This window comes from Palaemon carinicauda, chromosome 31, assembly GCF_036898095.1.
Source record: "Palaemon carinicauda isolate YSFRI2023 chromosome 31, ASM3689809v2, whole genome shotgun sequence".
Classification (NCBI taxonomy): domain Eukaryota; kingdom Metazoa; phylum Arthropoda; class Malacostraca; order Decapoda; family Palaemonidae; genus Palaemon; species Palaemon carinicauda.
The window spans coordinates 64,588,805-64,605,493 of NC_090755.1; the positions used below are offsets into that span (position 1 = coordinate 64,588,805).

At 35.6% G+C, this 16,689-nt stretch overlaps 1 protein-coding gene across 2 annotated transcripts in view; it reads left to right on the forward strand.

Moving 5' to 3' along the window:
- The first annotated feature begins 525 nt into the window (after positions 1–525).
- The window catches only part of LOC137624476 (male-specific lethal 1 homolog), a 56,258-nt gene continuing 40,094 nt past the window's right edge, over positions 526–16,689 (forward strand). Inside the window, exons 1-3 of one of the 2 annotated variants that reach the window (XM_068355248.1) lie at positions 526–1,079; positions 6,854–8,297; positions 11,058–11,096. In XM_068355248.1, the coding sequence (XP_068211349.1) occupies positions 720–1,079; positions 6,854–8,297; positions 11,058–11,096 (1,843 nt within the window). In that variant the 5' untranslated portion in view covers positions 526–719. The remainder of the gene's footprint in view (positions 1,080–6,853; positions 8,298–11,057; positions 11,097–16,689) is intronic. The other variant, XM_068355249.1, reaches the window with a different exon arrangement.

The following is a 16,689-nucleotide window of genomic DNA, read 5'->3' on the forward strand; positions in this document are numbered from 1 at the left end:
CTAATAGTGACAGATGTATATAACAAATTGAATTGACGCGGTTGAGGTGACGCATGTATCAGCCAATCAGAGCAAAACTAATACGATGACGTCATTTGTTTTTAATTTTTATATCAACTAAACACGCCATGATGAATTCGTTTTCAAGCGACAACCATCAGTATAATGTATCGTATCTCTTTTAATTCAATGAAAGTTTGAACAGAGGATAATGTTACCTGTGCTGCCAGTCCGTTAAAATAAATAGCCGTCAATTTACAAGGACGCGCATCCAACATGGTCTAACAGCAGGGATTTACTAGAGGTCTCGAGCAAAACGTAACCAAAACGATTGGTGGTTCGAAACGCCGTAAGTTTTGAACGAAGTGACATATTATTCGTGTATACATCTAAATATTGTTCAAAGGAGAAAGGGTATACGATAGATAATTTATAGATATGATAAAATAAGAATTTTTCCGAGTTAAAAATGTGAAATTTATATTACGAAGTGTTTCAATTTCGTGTTCAAATGAAGTGTGAAACCCTCCAGTGTTCGAACCGTTCCGTAAGCGAGCAGCTGATCCGTTGAGGGACGTTGTGAGCACTGAGTGACCAAGTGATGCGTATATAAGTTTATTTGTGCAATTTGACAGTTTCTCGTCGATTGCCGAGCTGCCCTTTAGAATAATGAAAGAATCAAGTGCGCGCCGTAAAAGTGGGTGATTGAGAATCGAGAAATGCCAAGAAGACTGTCGCTATATAACGGCGAAAACGATGAAATAGAGGCTTCGGTCATTCCTGTCGAAAAGACTGACGGAGTGACAGCAGCCAACAGGAACCGAAAGCAGTCTCTGGACAAAGTGACTTCTTCTATGACGACGAATGAAAAGGCAGAAACAAGGATAGCGGCCATGGCTGTGGAATTCGACCACATGTACTTAGGTTGCTCGGAAACCAAAGCCTCCATCGGCAAAGACATTGAGGTGCAGCATCTCAAGGACCTCCTCCTGTTGCATTTGGATCTAATTCAACAGCAAGCTGAGCAATTAGTAGCCAAAGATAAGATTATCAAGAGTCTACGGGATGAGAACGATCACGTAAGTCTTGTATGTTGGTTGTTTTGAATTTAAATGGCTCCACTCGTCCAGTGGCAGCCATCACCCGGCACTTATGTGGAAAACATCAGTTTGTCGTATTTTATTTATGTATATAGCCTGAAACCATAGTGATAGTATCCTATTGAAGTTTCAGGTTCGGTGGTTTATTGAGGAAAGCCTTTTGTAGTTGTGTTGAAATGATCGAGATAAACACTGAAGAGGTTGTCATGTCTAGAGCGTAGTAATAGTAGTCAAATGAGTAATTAATTGATGTTTTTGTTTTAAATATAAAGCATCTGTGAATTATTGAGTATAGTAGTTATAAAGAATAATGTAAATTAACAGCGTTTCACATTAATCATCCATGAATTTTCCCATACAAGAGAAAAATTTCTGACCTAGACTATAGTTTTCAAACTGACTGTTTTGGTTACGGTGAATGGCGGGAGAACATGGCATCAGCTGATCGTAATGGTGCAAGACGTTACTCGTGGAGTTTTTCACGTTTTTTGAGGAATTCAGCCGTGGCATATTGTTTTAACTGAATCAGGTTATAATGGGGGGATACATGATTTAACCTATTTGTAATTTAACGTGTTGTCACTTGTTTTAAGGTTATTATTTAGCCATTTAAGAGTTCCCGACTTCAACTATGGGTTCATGCAAGATATATGTTATATTTTAATAGGCCTGAAACAAATTGAAATTTTCATTAGATTGTTAATTTTTAAGTTGAAGTGTAATTGACTTAGTTAATATTAATGACCCTTTAGATTTTCATAGTTGCCACACCTTAGCTTAATTTTGTTTACAATACAAACATGCAGGTCAAGAAAGCTGGAAGGAAGAGCAATCGAGCTGTTATTTAGATATTCCAAAGTAGATATTTCAGGGTTAGATTGAATTTATACTTTTTATTCTAGCCAAATACATGATCCATATATTATTGTTACCATTTGATTAATGTTTTATACATTTATGACCATGAATTTTGGGACAAACCACCTGTTTTAGTTTTTATATTGGGGAAATTTGAGTTTTGGTTGGGAAAACCCCTTAAACGAGCGAATTGCAGTTACACCATTGAACGGAAATACAGGGTTTATGTGAGTGGCGTGAAATTAAAGTATAATAGGCTATCTGAACCAAGAACAAATAGTAAATTTTGTGAAAGGGCTTTTAGCTACTGTGTGCTTAGACATTATAATAAACTGCCAACTGAAATGAAGGACCTAAAGGGAGAAATTGAATTTAAGAAGAAACTAAAGACATTACTTTCCACAAGATCATATGATTTTGAAGATGCTACAATCAAAGAATTGTATAAGTTATAATGAAAATGTTTCGTTAGATGATTAATATGGACCCGCCCGAGAAGTAGTTTACTCGACTTCAGTGGAGGGTTGGATTTAAACCCAAAACTAGTAAGTAAACAAGTACTTCATATCGGATACCTTGGATGGAATTTTCTCCGCCATGGGGATCACTTTGCTCGCAAATGAATGTCATTTCTCCTCTTCTGATAAGCTGTACGTAGATGAGCTCCACACATCAGTCATATAGGCCATTATTTTGCCTATATTTTTTATTTTCTGATTGTTTTCAACAAAATTAATTGTCAATTAGATTACTTTACATCAAATTTCGAAATACATTGAATTCCTCATATGGGAGATGCCTTCTGTCTGTGAAGTGAAGTGGAGAGAATAAAATTGTTATAAAAATTCGGAAACGAGCATAAATATTAAGAAGCACTTGAGTGGTTCACGAAAGCAAGCAAAGGGCTACAGCATACTAAAAACAAAAATCTACCAAAAGTGAATGCAAACAATGCATGCTCGGTAGCCTGCAATCAGTTTCCCAGAAATAAATAATGGATTTAGAAAAGGAAATAATGTACACATTTTAGTTGGTCTTATGAAAGTTATGTCCGAGTTTCCCATCAGTCATACAGAGAAGGCCAAGATAGCCAGCCTTCATCCATTTCCTGTTGCGAATTCTATTTTCATTGAGAATTAAAGTATCATGTAATAACCATCATTAAGTATGTTATAAGAGGAATATTGCAAGGTTTTGAAAGCTTTTGTAGGAAGTTCGGCCACAATTCATAAAATAAGTTTCATTGGCTATATACTGTATATGCCCAATATTGTGTTCGCCCATAATTGCATATGTGCATGGTAGACTACACACAGGATTTTAATTATTTCTATTGTTTGTTATTTGCGCAATATCGTGGGGATAACATCCTTTGTGCATGGCCAGGTAGTTTCTGTATACAGTAAGTGCTAATCTTCACTTGGACAAAGATCTTAATGATTCTAACCCTCTGATGATACTGGCCTTGACAAGTTCAGTGAGGATCATGATTTGCAAACCTTTATATGGTGAGCAATGATGTCATTTGTCAGGCAATTTATATTTACATTTTGTAGCCTAACCAAATGTGTCAGCCAATTTATATTGAACTTTTGTGGCGTAACTAACAAGTGAATGAAAATAGAAACTGAAATTTTGAATCGGAAGGAGATCTGCTTAGTGTTAACATGTCTCTTGCGTGCATTGCCTGTTTTTTAGATGGATCTCGATGTTGGCAAGCAACATGTTTCTCAGCATTCGTGCACACATATGAGTGCCCATATGAACCTACTAGCCTGTCCATGCTTTTCCTGAGGGCCTCCACCCCACCCCCACCCCCCTCCACTGCTTCGCTGGTGCGTGCTCAACTTGTTAGAGGTTGGGAAAAAGCGAGTTGCCACGTGCGCGCTACCCAGACATGCCTTACAATTGTGGTCACTAATTGACACAAAGATCACTGTGTTAGTAAGCAACATAACATATCTTGACACACTTGCAGACATGACTACACTCGCACACCTGAACACGTTGACTATCCAGAGTAGCACTTGTAGCTCTGTCTGTTATGTGTTGGAAAAGATGGATTGCCGTGCATTGACTCCTGAGCGCTTGCGTGCGTTAACTTTCTTGTCTCCACTAGACAACCTCTCCTCTCCAGAGCCTGTGTGGTTATGCGTACACTAACTACAGCACGCCTCATTGGTATGTGCTCATTTCTGTTAGTGCTATGGAACAGTTGGGTTACCCCACACGCCCCTCATAGATGCGCCTCTGCTAAACGCTCCCAACAGAATCCAAGATGTACTCCTACAGCACGTAAGTCTAGGATTGAGCGTAACGGAGAATCCTCCTCGAGAGGAAACCTTACGGCTTCGAGAGCTAGAGCATGCGCCCTCCAACCGTAGTCACCGTTGTGACTTGCAGGTGTATCCTGTAGACTTTGCTAACAGTGGAGGTGTGGCTTTTGTCACCTGTTTGCTTGTTTGTGGTTGGAGTTGTAAGAGGTGTGTCTCATCTTGGAGCCTCTATTCCAGGTATAGCCAAATTTTTCTCACCTCTGAAGAGAAAAGTTACACTTGGTATCAGTGGCGAAACTATTGCTCAGCCATCAGCCAGGTCTTAGGCTGAAAGGAGTTGATACATCCTCTTTGGCAGAACTCACCATGTCTATATGGAGTCTGAACCTGTCATACATTCCAATAGAGGTGAGGTACCGAGATCAGGAACCATACGATCACCAGCCCTGTTTGGGAATCTTACAATCGTGTATTATATGATTGGAACTTACACTTGATCTAAAGGTCATGGTTACCTTCGAATCACTAGGTAACTAGTTCACCTGTAGCCTATTTCTTCTTTGTACTCATACTGCTCCAAAGAGGAGGAAGAGGTCATCGATGCCCAGAACTATTGATCGGGCAGAGTCTTTTGAGACTTTGATTCCTCTGTACAGTATCATGAGAAGAGCATTGCTGTACCAAAATCCAAAACCTAATGGGGCTGGTGCATTATCTGGTAAGAGGTACAGTACAAGAGCTCAAAATCGGATTCAAAGTCATCGGTTTTTTACGAGAATGAATGTGAACACTGCGAGTTAGGTCGTGGGAAACGGCCCTCATCTTTTGCCTAAGGATGTCTCTTCTATTAAGGGTCAAAGATTTGTATAATATTGTACTGTAATCAATTTTGAATGCATATTAAATTACAGCTGTTCTTGTCAACACACACTGAATAGTCTGACGTGTTCTTTATATATTCTCCTCTGTCCTCATGCACACACAGATTACCAAACAATCTTCTTCACCTAAGGGGTTACTGCACTGTAATTGTTCAGTGGCTACTTTCCTATTGGTAAGGGTAGAAGAAACTTTAGCTATGGTAAGCAGCTCTTCTAGGAGGACACTCCAAATCAAACCATTGTTCTCTAGTCTTTGGTAGTGCCATAACCTCTGTACCATGGTCTTCCACTGCCTTTGGGTAGAGTTATCTTGCTTGAGGGTACACTCAGTGACGCTATTCTATCTTATTTCTCTTCCTCTTGCTTTGTTAATTTTTATATTTTATATAGGAGATATTTATTTTAATATTCTTAAAATATTTTATTTTTCCTTGTTTCCTTTCCTCACTGGGTTATTTTCCTTGTTGGAGCCCCTGAGCTTTTAGCATACAGCTTTTTCAACTAGGGTTGTAACTTGGCAAGAAATGATAATTACAACAATATCATCAATGAAAGTAAAATAACCAAACCAACAACATTAATGAATTTTACAATTCAAAATACAACCTTTTGAGGTATAGGGGCTTAATGTTGCCCAATTCAAGATTAATGGGACCACTTTTCAAGACCTGAATAATTTCAAATTTAATTGAAAAGTAAGGTCAGTTCTTTCAATAATCAAATTGTGAAAGTAAATTCAGTGTCATGATACGAAGATAATCTAAATACAACAAGGTATTTGTGAAACAGTTGATGATTTTAGCCATAAGACCAGAGATGAAATTGATATATGACCATCTGTTGTGCATTTCATGTGTACTGCACTTAGGTTAACCCCCTTACCTAGCTTTTTTGCCTGTACCAGGCTTAGACCAATTTAGATTAGCCTATGGAGACACTTTTGCTAGTGATGCTCTGTTGCTGGAGTTTGTGAGGTTTGAATTGGTTATTGATCTGGTTTGAAGCCTTAGAAAATTGAAACATTGGCCAAACAATTTCATTATATAAAACCTCCTTGGGGTCAGGTAGTACATAAATTCTTCTAAGAGTGAGATGAGATGTGATCTTGGAACAGAACAAAAAAAAAATTACTTTATATTATTGGATGGTTTGTATATTTTGCACATCATCAAACAAAAATTGTTAATTGGTATCACTGTAATAACAATTAATGTGAAGGAACTTATGTAAATGCTCTCTTTTTCTTTTTTTCTCCAGTAAAGGAAAATAAGATTAATTTGTGCAGTCTAATGATTGGGTTTGACATCAAGAGGATTTAGGGAAGGAAAAGTTATGGTATTCGCTAAACAGGCTTGTCAAGAAAGAAGACAATTCAGGGTAGCCTTTTAATAAAATCGAATTACAAACTAAAGAAGATATTAATTATACAGTAATGAGGAAAATTTTGGTTTTTAATGGGGGTGAAGAATTATTTTACCACCATAAGTTGGTAAACCAGTCTATTTTGTTTACTAAAATATCCTGTAGAATGTAGTCATTTTCCTCCTCTATTATTTTAGATTGAAAATGAATATATTTTTGTATAGTATTTTACTTACTGCTTCGAGTTTGATGTTCTAAGTGCTGTACATTACTTTAATTTTGGAATTTGTAAAAAATGAAAAAAATTAAAGTTTCTATTAGTAGTCCGGAAGTTATCCTAACCAGAAATCTTAATTTTTTTTTTTTTTTATTTCAGCTAAGATCAAGACTTGATCGTATAGACAGACGCGTCTCACTGAGTCTGAACAAGAAAACCAGCGAGTCCACAGGTGTTGAATTAAAGCAAGAGATTGTCTCAGAGGAAGACCAGTTAGATTCTCAGAAATCGCTTGGATCTCCAAGTGCCAAACCAGATTCCCAGGCCAATAAAGTCCTCTCTCCTTCCAATAAAAATGCATCTAGTAGTAAATTGCCTTGTCCATCCAACAAGGTTTCTTCTCCTTGTAGCAAACCTGTCTCTCCAGCAAGTAAGTCTTTATCACCAGCCAGCAGTAAGGTTGGGTCTCCAACAAATAAGTCTCTCTCTCCGTCAAGTAAGTCGCCGTCAATTAAGTCTCTCTCTCCATCAAGCAAGATTGGTTCCCCTCTTAGTAAACCTGGGTCACCATTAAGTAAACCAGGGTCACCACTGAGTAAACCGGGCTCACCACTAAGTAAACCAGGCTCACCACTAAGTAAACCAGGCTCACCACTGAGTAAACCTGGCTCACCACTTAGTAAACCAGGTTCACCACTTAGTAAACCAGGTTCACCACTTAGTAAACCAGGCTCACCACTGAGTAAACCAGGGTCCCCATTAAGTAAACCAGGGTCTCCGAGTAAGCCTGTTTCCCCTCAAAGTAAGCCTGGGTCTCCTTTGCATAAGTCTTCTCCAATTACTAATAAGCCTTTATCTCCTGTAAGTAAACTTGATTCCCCTTTAAATAAGTCTCTTTCTCCAGCCAACAAGTTGCAAAGTCCAAACAACAAAGTTGGTTTATTGAAAAAGTCACTCTCTCCGCAGTTAAAGGTTGTTTCGCCTTCAGGTAAAGCACTATCTCTAAATAATAAAGTTTCTCCATCCCTGAATAATAAAGCTAAAACATCTCCGCCCTCAGCGAAACCGAGTTCTCCGCAACCAAAGACTGCGACGTCACTCTCCGAGGAAGTCGAATCACCGTTAGGTAACTTAGTTGATGACCCCAATCATGTGGAATCATCGACCCCTAGAAGTGGACCTTCTAGGTTAAATAGAAAATCTTATTCACGGCCTGTGGCACAGAAGGCTTTGCTAAGGGAAAAGCGTCAGAGAAATACTTCGCAGAGTCAGAGCAGTGAAAATGACACAGAAATAGAACCCTTGAAAGATGTAGCAAAGTCTGTCAATGACAAAGAGAGACCAAGACTGAAACGAAGATCGGAAAGTGAGACTGAGACCTCTCCAATCAAGAGAATTCGTTCAGAGAGAGAGAGATCTAGCCATGGGAAAGATGATGGTTTAACAGATCACAATTTGCGATCCAGAGATAAGTCGAGAGACAGCTTGAAAAGTACCTCAAAAGATGATTTACCTCCATCGCCTGCTGCTCGTGCACCAACTCCAACTCCGCGAGCTGCAGCTCTTGAGGCCAAGAAACTACGACAAAAACTTCAGTTGAAAGGTAATCCTTTTTAACTTTTTTCAGTAATAGTCATGATTATTTGTGTATACTGTACAGTACTTAGTTACTTTTTAAGAGATTTAGATTAACCAATTCTCTGCATGTTAAACAGTGCAGTGGCAAAGACCTTCTGTGTACAATACTATCATTCATTTTTTTGTTTTAACTGTTATGGAATTCCTAAATATGCAAGAGGGAATTTATTTCCTAATATTCCTTTTCATTTTATGGTAATGTAGTTTTAACATTGTTATTAACAGTATTACAGTATTGAAATTATTGATTGATTAAAGCAATTTTGGTTTTAACCTTAAGAATATGTATTCAAGATATTTTATTTGGAAAATCCAATGTTTTTTGTGGTGACCATGTTTGCCTTGGTGCTAAGTTAGAAGTCTATATATGAAGTAAATGACCACTGGAAAGTCTGTTGCTATTTGAAACTGCCATTAGAATGTCTTGATGTGATTGTATTTCAATAATTTGTCTTGCTGTACATTTCAGTCATAACTTGCAGGATTATTATAGTAAAGACAGTAGTTAAATTTGAATATCAGTCTTATAAAATAAAAAGGTAAAGGTGTAAGGGATACAAAGAAAGAATATAGTAATATTTATCAGAGAACATATGTATGTTTTTTATTTATTTCTTTTTCTTTTTTGTGAGACCAATACTTGAGACTTGGACATAGGTTAGGCTTTTAAAGTTCTGTAAAAACATAACTCACCACCTGGTTGTAATTCCAGGTCTACATTCTTTCACTAATATTTTCCATTTAATGTATGAATGAAACTTGATGTACTGTGAGGCTTGTTTCATGACGGTAATACGCTTTCTGGGCTTTATTCGATTCCGTGTTCCATTATAGGTTTCCCTTAATTCCTCTCAATTGATTTCCTCATATTTTATCATATATGTTTCCTTATTTTGATGTTGGCTGGTGTATGTTTTCCTCCTGGTAATTATTACTGTGGACAGGAATGTCTTCTTGGTGTTTATACTTTTGATTATTTTAGTAAGAAGTCAGACTGATTTTTTTTTTCTATATTGAACTTGTACAGCAGATCATCTCTTGGGAGCTGTCATAGCTTTTCTTGCATGAGACTGCTGGCGTTCATTTGTATGGTTGTACATTTATTGAGAAATTTAGTACTGTAAGTTGCTTTTTTACAAGTGTTGAGAGCAGTCCTTGCTTTTTATTATTCCTTTGGCCAAACATGTTATATAGCGAATTTCTGATGTCGTTGAGTTACAAATTGCTCATCTTTCTTAGTGCATTTTTCATGTCTTTTGTTATTGCTTATTCCAAGTTCCAAAAGTCTGCTATGAAATGTCTCAATTAAGTTTTAAATTTGTAACTGTATAGCATAGTGCCAATGCCATTCATCATTTTAGTCATGAATACAGTTCTGTACCATACACCAGTCATTGATATTTTTTTTTTCTTGATATATTTTATGCTTATTCATACTATAGTTAGAAAAGAGATTATGAAATAACTTCATAAATTCCTTAACCTACATTTTGTTCCTGGATTTGTTCAATAATAGTTCTCCGTTCATTATGTATACAGTATTTCTTATCTTACTCTTTAATTCTCTTCCTGTTTTTTGATATCATAGCAGAATTATGGAAACTACATTTTACGAAATTTATGGTACTAAATTTTCATATTGTCTATTTGTCTGTTTAATTTTAGTGTAAGTCATTGTAGCCTGCCTTATGATGTACAGTAACGAAGATTATTTTGCTGTATTCTATGGTAGTACAGTATTTGGAATTGAGTAAAGGTGTCTCTACAACCTTAATTGCTTTGTGATTACTTTTGAGTTTATTGATCATTTTATTTTATTTTATTTTTTATTTTTTTTTTACATATTACTGTACTAACTAAAGATATAGGTTTCATCAGTGTGCCCTATTTTGTTTTTAACTACTGTACAGTATACTAATTTGTTTCATGGTCTGGGAAAACTTTAGCTTTCCAAAGTGTGACCAGATTTCCCATTGGTCTTTTAATATTTTTGTCCCGTTAGCTCTTTATTTATTTGTTTACCTGACATTTGAAGGGTTGTACTGCCAAAGTCTATCCTTATTATCAAAGAATAATATTCCATCTAACTACTCTAGTGAAATCCATTCATTCTTGGTCATTTTGAACTGCAAATAATTTTTAAGAAAAATTTCAAATATTTTTTATTCTAGATCCTCTCCTTGCTTGTGACATGAGTTCACGGCAGTGAACAAAATGGTTTTAATATTTTATATGTTAAAGTTCTATATCTAGAGGGTGTATGAGATACTATATATTTACACTAAAATCCAATATCGGTACCTACAGAGTTTAATGTACTGTACAGTATAGCGTTATACAGTACTGCATATGAAAATATTTTTGATATCTATAATGTAACACATGTGCTGGTATCTGATTGGTTTGTTATATCTTACTGGGTAGGATATAGACAAGGTTACAGCATTATACTGAACATTTTTTTTTAAATACAGTACAAACTTAGTCTAATTCAAACACCCATTACTCACACTCCCCCCCCCCCATAAAAATATGAAATCAGTTCTTAAAGACCTTGCAATTTTTATGCTTTGTAGCTTCTCCAATAATGATTAATTTATTCAGCTAGTTATGTCCTATTACTTAACATTATTTTGCATGCTTGAATTCTTACATTGATATTGTTATTCATCCATGGTTCTTGGTTTACATTTTTTGTAACTGGTGTGATTTTTTTTCAACATAGAACAATCTGTGCAGGGACAGACTTATGGTCGAAAAGGAGGTAATCTTAAAACATAGTGTTTTGTGTTTTATTTTGTCATACTTTTTCGAGTAGTTTTGACTGCTTTTATTTGCTTTGTTAACCACACTTGGCTGTCTTGTAGAAGCTTTTTCTTTTTGTTATGCATGGTTTTACACATCTCTTCAATGCATAAATGTTTTGTTGAATTGACTCGTGTCTTCTGAATTTCTGTATTTTGATTAAACTTTTGTAAACAATTAGTTTTTAATGCAGTATATGCATACTGTGTATTATTATAAGTGTAAGTTATTATAGTAAGACCAGTGATTCATACCTTTTGAATTTAGGGCTTAGAGCAAGGTAAAGTTAATGAATTTGAACAGCTAAGAATGAAAAGACATTAGGGAACACAGGAAGACCAAAGACAGAAAGGAAATGTTGGCTGGAGCAACTCTCAGCAGTGAGAATCTTCTATTAGACTACCTTACATGGCATGCTGTAGGCAGTAACTCCCATAAGGGGCATACCATTGCCTTATATGTATATTTGGCATTGGCATCAGGAAGCACTTGCTTGTGTAAGAATCATAGTTAAAACACTAGTTTCTTTATTCCATAACCTTCTACTATGTATGTCCCCTAGTTGGTGGTTGGTACTAATGGTGTCCTGCTGTCTTCTTAGATGTTGTGGTCCCTGGGGTCTCTTCTTACTCTGTTGTCCAACTTCATCTACCCTCTTCCAGTTTCACTTCTCGTGTAAGAAAGGCACTACATGAGATATTTTACAAGTGTGGAAATGTACCCATTAGTCTTGTTCAGTTGCTTTGTGATAGGATATTATTAAGGTGCTGTACTGTCAAGTGAAAAATGTAATGAGGGACTGTAATTAACAGGCAGAAAACTGTTTAGTGGGTGCTAAAGAAATTCAAACTCCAACATTGAAAACAAGAGAATTCATGTCGATTAGGAATGTTTAGATATCATTGAGACACTTAGAATTGGTATTGAGTGTGTGTGATCTCACAATTAAATATATTAAATTGGAGCCAAGGGATGTCAGAGGATTTTTATATTTATTTTATCTCCACAACAATTGAAGGCATTTGTAATGACTGACTTGCAACCATTAAAGTATGGCTTCTTGGCACGGTCACGCCTATGTTACTCGTACCCTGTTGTTAACTGCTATAAGTGATATTCGGAAGGCTTGATTTATGGCAGCTTTTCAAAAGCAGTTTTCAGAATAACATATTTTCTCAATCATCATTAGGAAATGTGTTTATTATACTTAAAGGTTTTATGGAAATGCTAAAAATAAAGTAGGGTTACTGTAGTCCATGATAATGTACTTGATGAAAAAGTTGGTATGATCCTTATTCTTAGTGATTTTTCATAGCATAGTTGATAAAAAGATGATGCTTTGAGGGCATGAAATTATTTGCATATTGAATTTCAAAATATATGATGTTTGGTTTGAAAGGCAAGGTGTGTTTTTATTGAATGTTGAGTTGTGTTGACAGAAGTCTCATTGAGTTAAAGCCTAATATTTTCTTTAGAGGATATTGATATTGACCGTGTATTCATGAAGAAAAAAAATTCCCTTTGCAGTAAACATTTCATTACCTTTGCTTTTAGCAAAAAGGTTCGAGCAGCTACCATTCATACTAAACCCTTGTTTTATGCTTTGTCCGTACTAGCTGGCTCATCTTGACTTGAAACTGAAATTAACAAATTGCTGCTTAGGAAATATTACCATCTGCATCCATTTTATTATTTTAGAAATACACTAAAACCTCACTAGTTCATCTTGGTTTCATCTGGATTTTTAGATAGTATGGCACAATTTTTGAACTGTAAGATACCTTTTTTAATTAAATACTTTTTGAAATATTGAAATATAGGGCTATGAACAGAAGTTGAAAAAACTACATTTAAAATTAAAGTGGGTATATCTGAAAAAAATTTATTTATTATAAAATATATTTAGTAATAAAATACAGTACAGCATTGTGCGTTTCGGATATAGTATAGAAATAGAATAATGTATGCCGTAAAAGTTGAAAGTGTAATTTCAATGACACTTCTATTGAAGTTGAAAGTAGTTGAACCCTTTAAAGCTCTTGTATTGAATTAAAAGGAAATTTAAGATTGTAAATTATTGTTGGAGAGTTTCTAAAATTTAAAGTAACCATACACTTATTAAATATTGTTGAACTGTGGGCGTTAAAATATTAAGATTTGAAAATAGATTAATTTTTATTGGTCAAGCTCTTGATGTCTAGTCTTTATTTTGTTTATGGGATATATTTTAGGACATTCATCATTTGTTTGTACTATGATAAAATCTCAACTTAGCGTTTAACTTGCGGGCAAGTCCAAAACAGAAGGAAGTCCTAGAGAGTGTGCATGGTAGGTGTCGGTGGGGTAGTCCAACTGTGTTCTCTAGGGCCTGTCACGGCCCTCCCCATTGATGAAGGGATTATCTAAATGGAAGACAGCCTGTGAATAGTGGTTTTCGCATGCCTTTGTTAAATACACGACACCTACAAGGTGTTCGCGCGAGGGTTGTAACCTCTGCATTCCATGCTTTTATCTTTCTCTAGTATATTTGGAAGATTTATATTAGAAAAGGTACAAAGAAGGACATTTCACCGGGCGTCACAGGCCTCTTCCCAGAAATAGATTTTTCCTTCGTCAAAATCCCTTTTATTATTGTTATACATGGTTTTGATTAAAACATTTTTAAAAAGAAGTGATGCATAGTTTATTTGATTTTTATGGTTAGGCTGGGAGGAATGTAGAGAGTAGAGGTCCCCTTTTTTGTTTGGTTTCATTTGTTGATGTCGGCTACTCCCCAAAATTGGGGGAAGTGCCTTGGTATATGTATGTATGTATGATTCATATTAGCCCATGTTGCAGTTAGTTTCATGAATTATGTCATACTGCTTCTCTCTTGAAACTCCTATATATTGTCATTTACTCCAAAAACAAAAATCATGTTTTCTTTCCTTCCAATAGGTCTTAGGCATTCGATAAGGAGACAATCTAGTGCTTAATGGCAATAACCATGACTTTGGTATGCTGTATGTCTGTGTTGTTTATGTTTTATTTTGTGAATCTTTGTCTGTCCCGTATCCAGTTTTTTGGTGTTAAGTTTTGAGTGATTTCATAACAACTTGGTTGATATCTTCTTGATTTGTTACTAATTATTACAAAGATTGTTTAAGGGAATTGTCCTTGGGCAATTTTAATTTGTTACCACAATCCATTTTGCTCTATTAGACTACTAGATAGCAAGGCAGAAGACCCACAGAAATATCCCTCCAGTCACTGAAGTAACCATTTATTAGCAACCAGTTATTTCATATATGAATGGTGTGACATATGAAATTTTAAATGAAAATGTGCCTGCATTAAATAAATCTAATACATTTTTTTTGCGGAAACTGGTCTGTTGCATCATTTATTCATATAAAATAGCACATTGGTCACTAGTATATTGCAAGTTTGCTCTAGTGTTGTAAATTTAGGGATTAGTACCTAGACTGCTAAAACGAGTTCCTGGACTAAGAATGGCGTAAAGGTACTGGTACAAAGGAAACTATCAGAATGACCACTAAGTAATGTCTTTGAAAATGCTTCAGAACAGAAAGATAAAGACAAAGCAGGAAGACCCTGTTCTGGTGAGGTAACTTTTTTTTTATTCATTAAGTAAATTTATTTTTTGATAGGCATCCAAATTAGTTGGTTAAGTTAAGATCTAATGCTTCTTAATATTCTAAGTTGTCTGAAGTGGTTACATCCAAGACGACTTGTACTCCTCAATTTTCTCAGAACCTTTTTAGTAGAATCTTTAAGTCATCGAGAATGCAAAGAAAGGATGGTAATTGAAGTTATGTTTATCGTTATAACCTTCTAGCCCACAAAGGCATTCTGACATTCAAGTCAAATTAATTACCTATTCTTGTTCTGGACTACAAACATATTTCCTCTCTCGTTTACTATGGAAATGGTGTGTGTGTAATGAAAGAGGGAAGTAGTCTTGAAATAATATTGCAAATTCTATAGTAGGCGTTATTTCTACTCTTTTTGCTAGCCATCAGGATTTGATATTATTTAGGAGTATCTAACTTGTTTTGATAAAACTAGTTCAAATGGGGCTTCCGAGGCTATGACAGCCTGTGTGTGTTTTGTGATCAAGTTTAGGAAACAGGTATGATCTTTTATAGTCTGGGCAGTATCTTGTGTACAGAAACACTGATTTATTACCCTACTTTAGTTCCTTGTTTAGATGTAAACAGAATTGGTAAGGTGATTGCTGAAGCGAGTACCAGGACATGAAGTGAGGATTTGTGGTCACTTTCTATGGATACCTGTTATCGCTTTACTTCAGTACCATATGTGTTTCTGGAATTGTTTCCTTCAAGAAATTAGTTACTCAACAGTGATAGACCAAGCAGAAATCCAATTTAGTAGACATTTTAAATAACTTATCAACAGGACTCTTAGACCTTATAAGCAAATTCTATGATGGCCCAATATATAAATCACTCGGGAAGGAGGATTTCCCTACATTTATCAGTTTTGGGAAAGCCATCTTTCTGAAACGTGGGGGCTGTCTGTAGTTAACGAAGGTTATCGAATCTTTTTGTCTCGCATCCTGCCTTGTCTTAGGAACCAGTACAATACCATGTTAGTGTTATTCATCAAATGCACACATTTTGGAAGTAAAGATTGTGAAACTCCTGAAAAAAGATGCAATAAAATAGCTCTTGTACACATCTCCAGGTTTTTACAAACTGATTTTTTTTTAAAAACCTAAAGGCTCATAGGGTTGAGGATCAGTCCTAGATGTGTCAAACCTCAACAATTTTACAGTGCTTACATAGTTTTGCTGAAAACCCCCATCAATGGCTCTGGGGGTGCAAAAGACAGGATATTGAAAGGTTTTAATAACTTCACAGATGCTAACTTTCACCTTTCTATGAATCTAAATTTGAGAAAATGCCCTAGTTTCATTATTTTTATCATTATTACTGGCTAAGATACAATCTTATTTGAGAAAGCAGGACGTTATAAGCCCAAGGGCTGCATCAGGGAAAAATAGCCCATTTAACTAAAATAAACTATATAAAAAGTAATGAGTAAAGAATATGAAATATTTAAAGATCAGCAACAACATTACTATAAATATGTCGTATATCAACTATGAAGAAAGTCCCAACTCAGCCGGTTCAACATGAAATCATTTGCTGAAAGTTTGAACTTCTAAAGTTCCACCGATTCAACAGACTGATTAGGAAGATCATTCTACAATTGTGCACAAACAACAAAGTTAATGACGGCACCGGAGATTAAAACCCAGGTCAGGTATTAAAAAATTAACTGCACCGCAAGTGTTAGTCCAACAAATTAAGAGAAGAGTAAGAAGCTGTAGACCAGACAACAATACTTAAAACAAGGCAAAAAGAAAGAACTACTTTATTATATTTCTTTGCATTAGATTGGCCACCAAAAATCTTAAGATAATCAATTAGCCAATTTATTTTGTGCAATAAAAGAAGAAACAGACTGAATGTGTTCCTCATAAGTAAATTTGCAATTCAGAATCACGCCTAAAATTATGAAGTAGT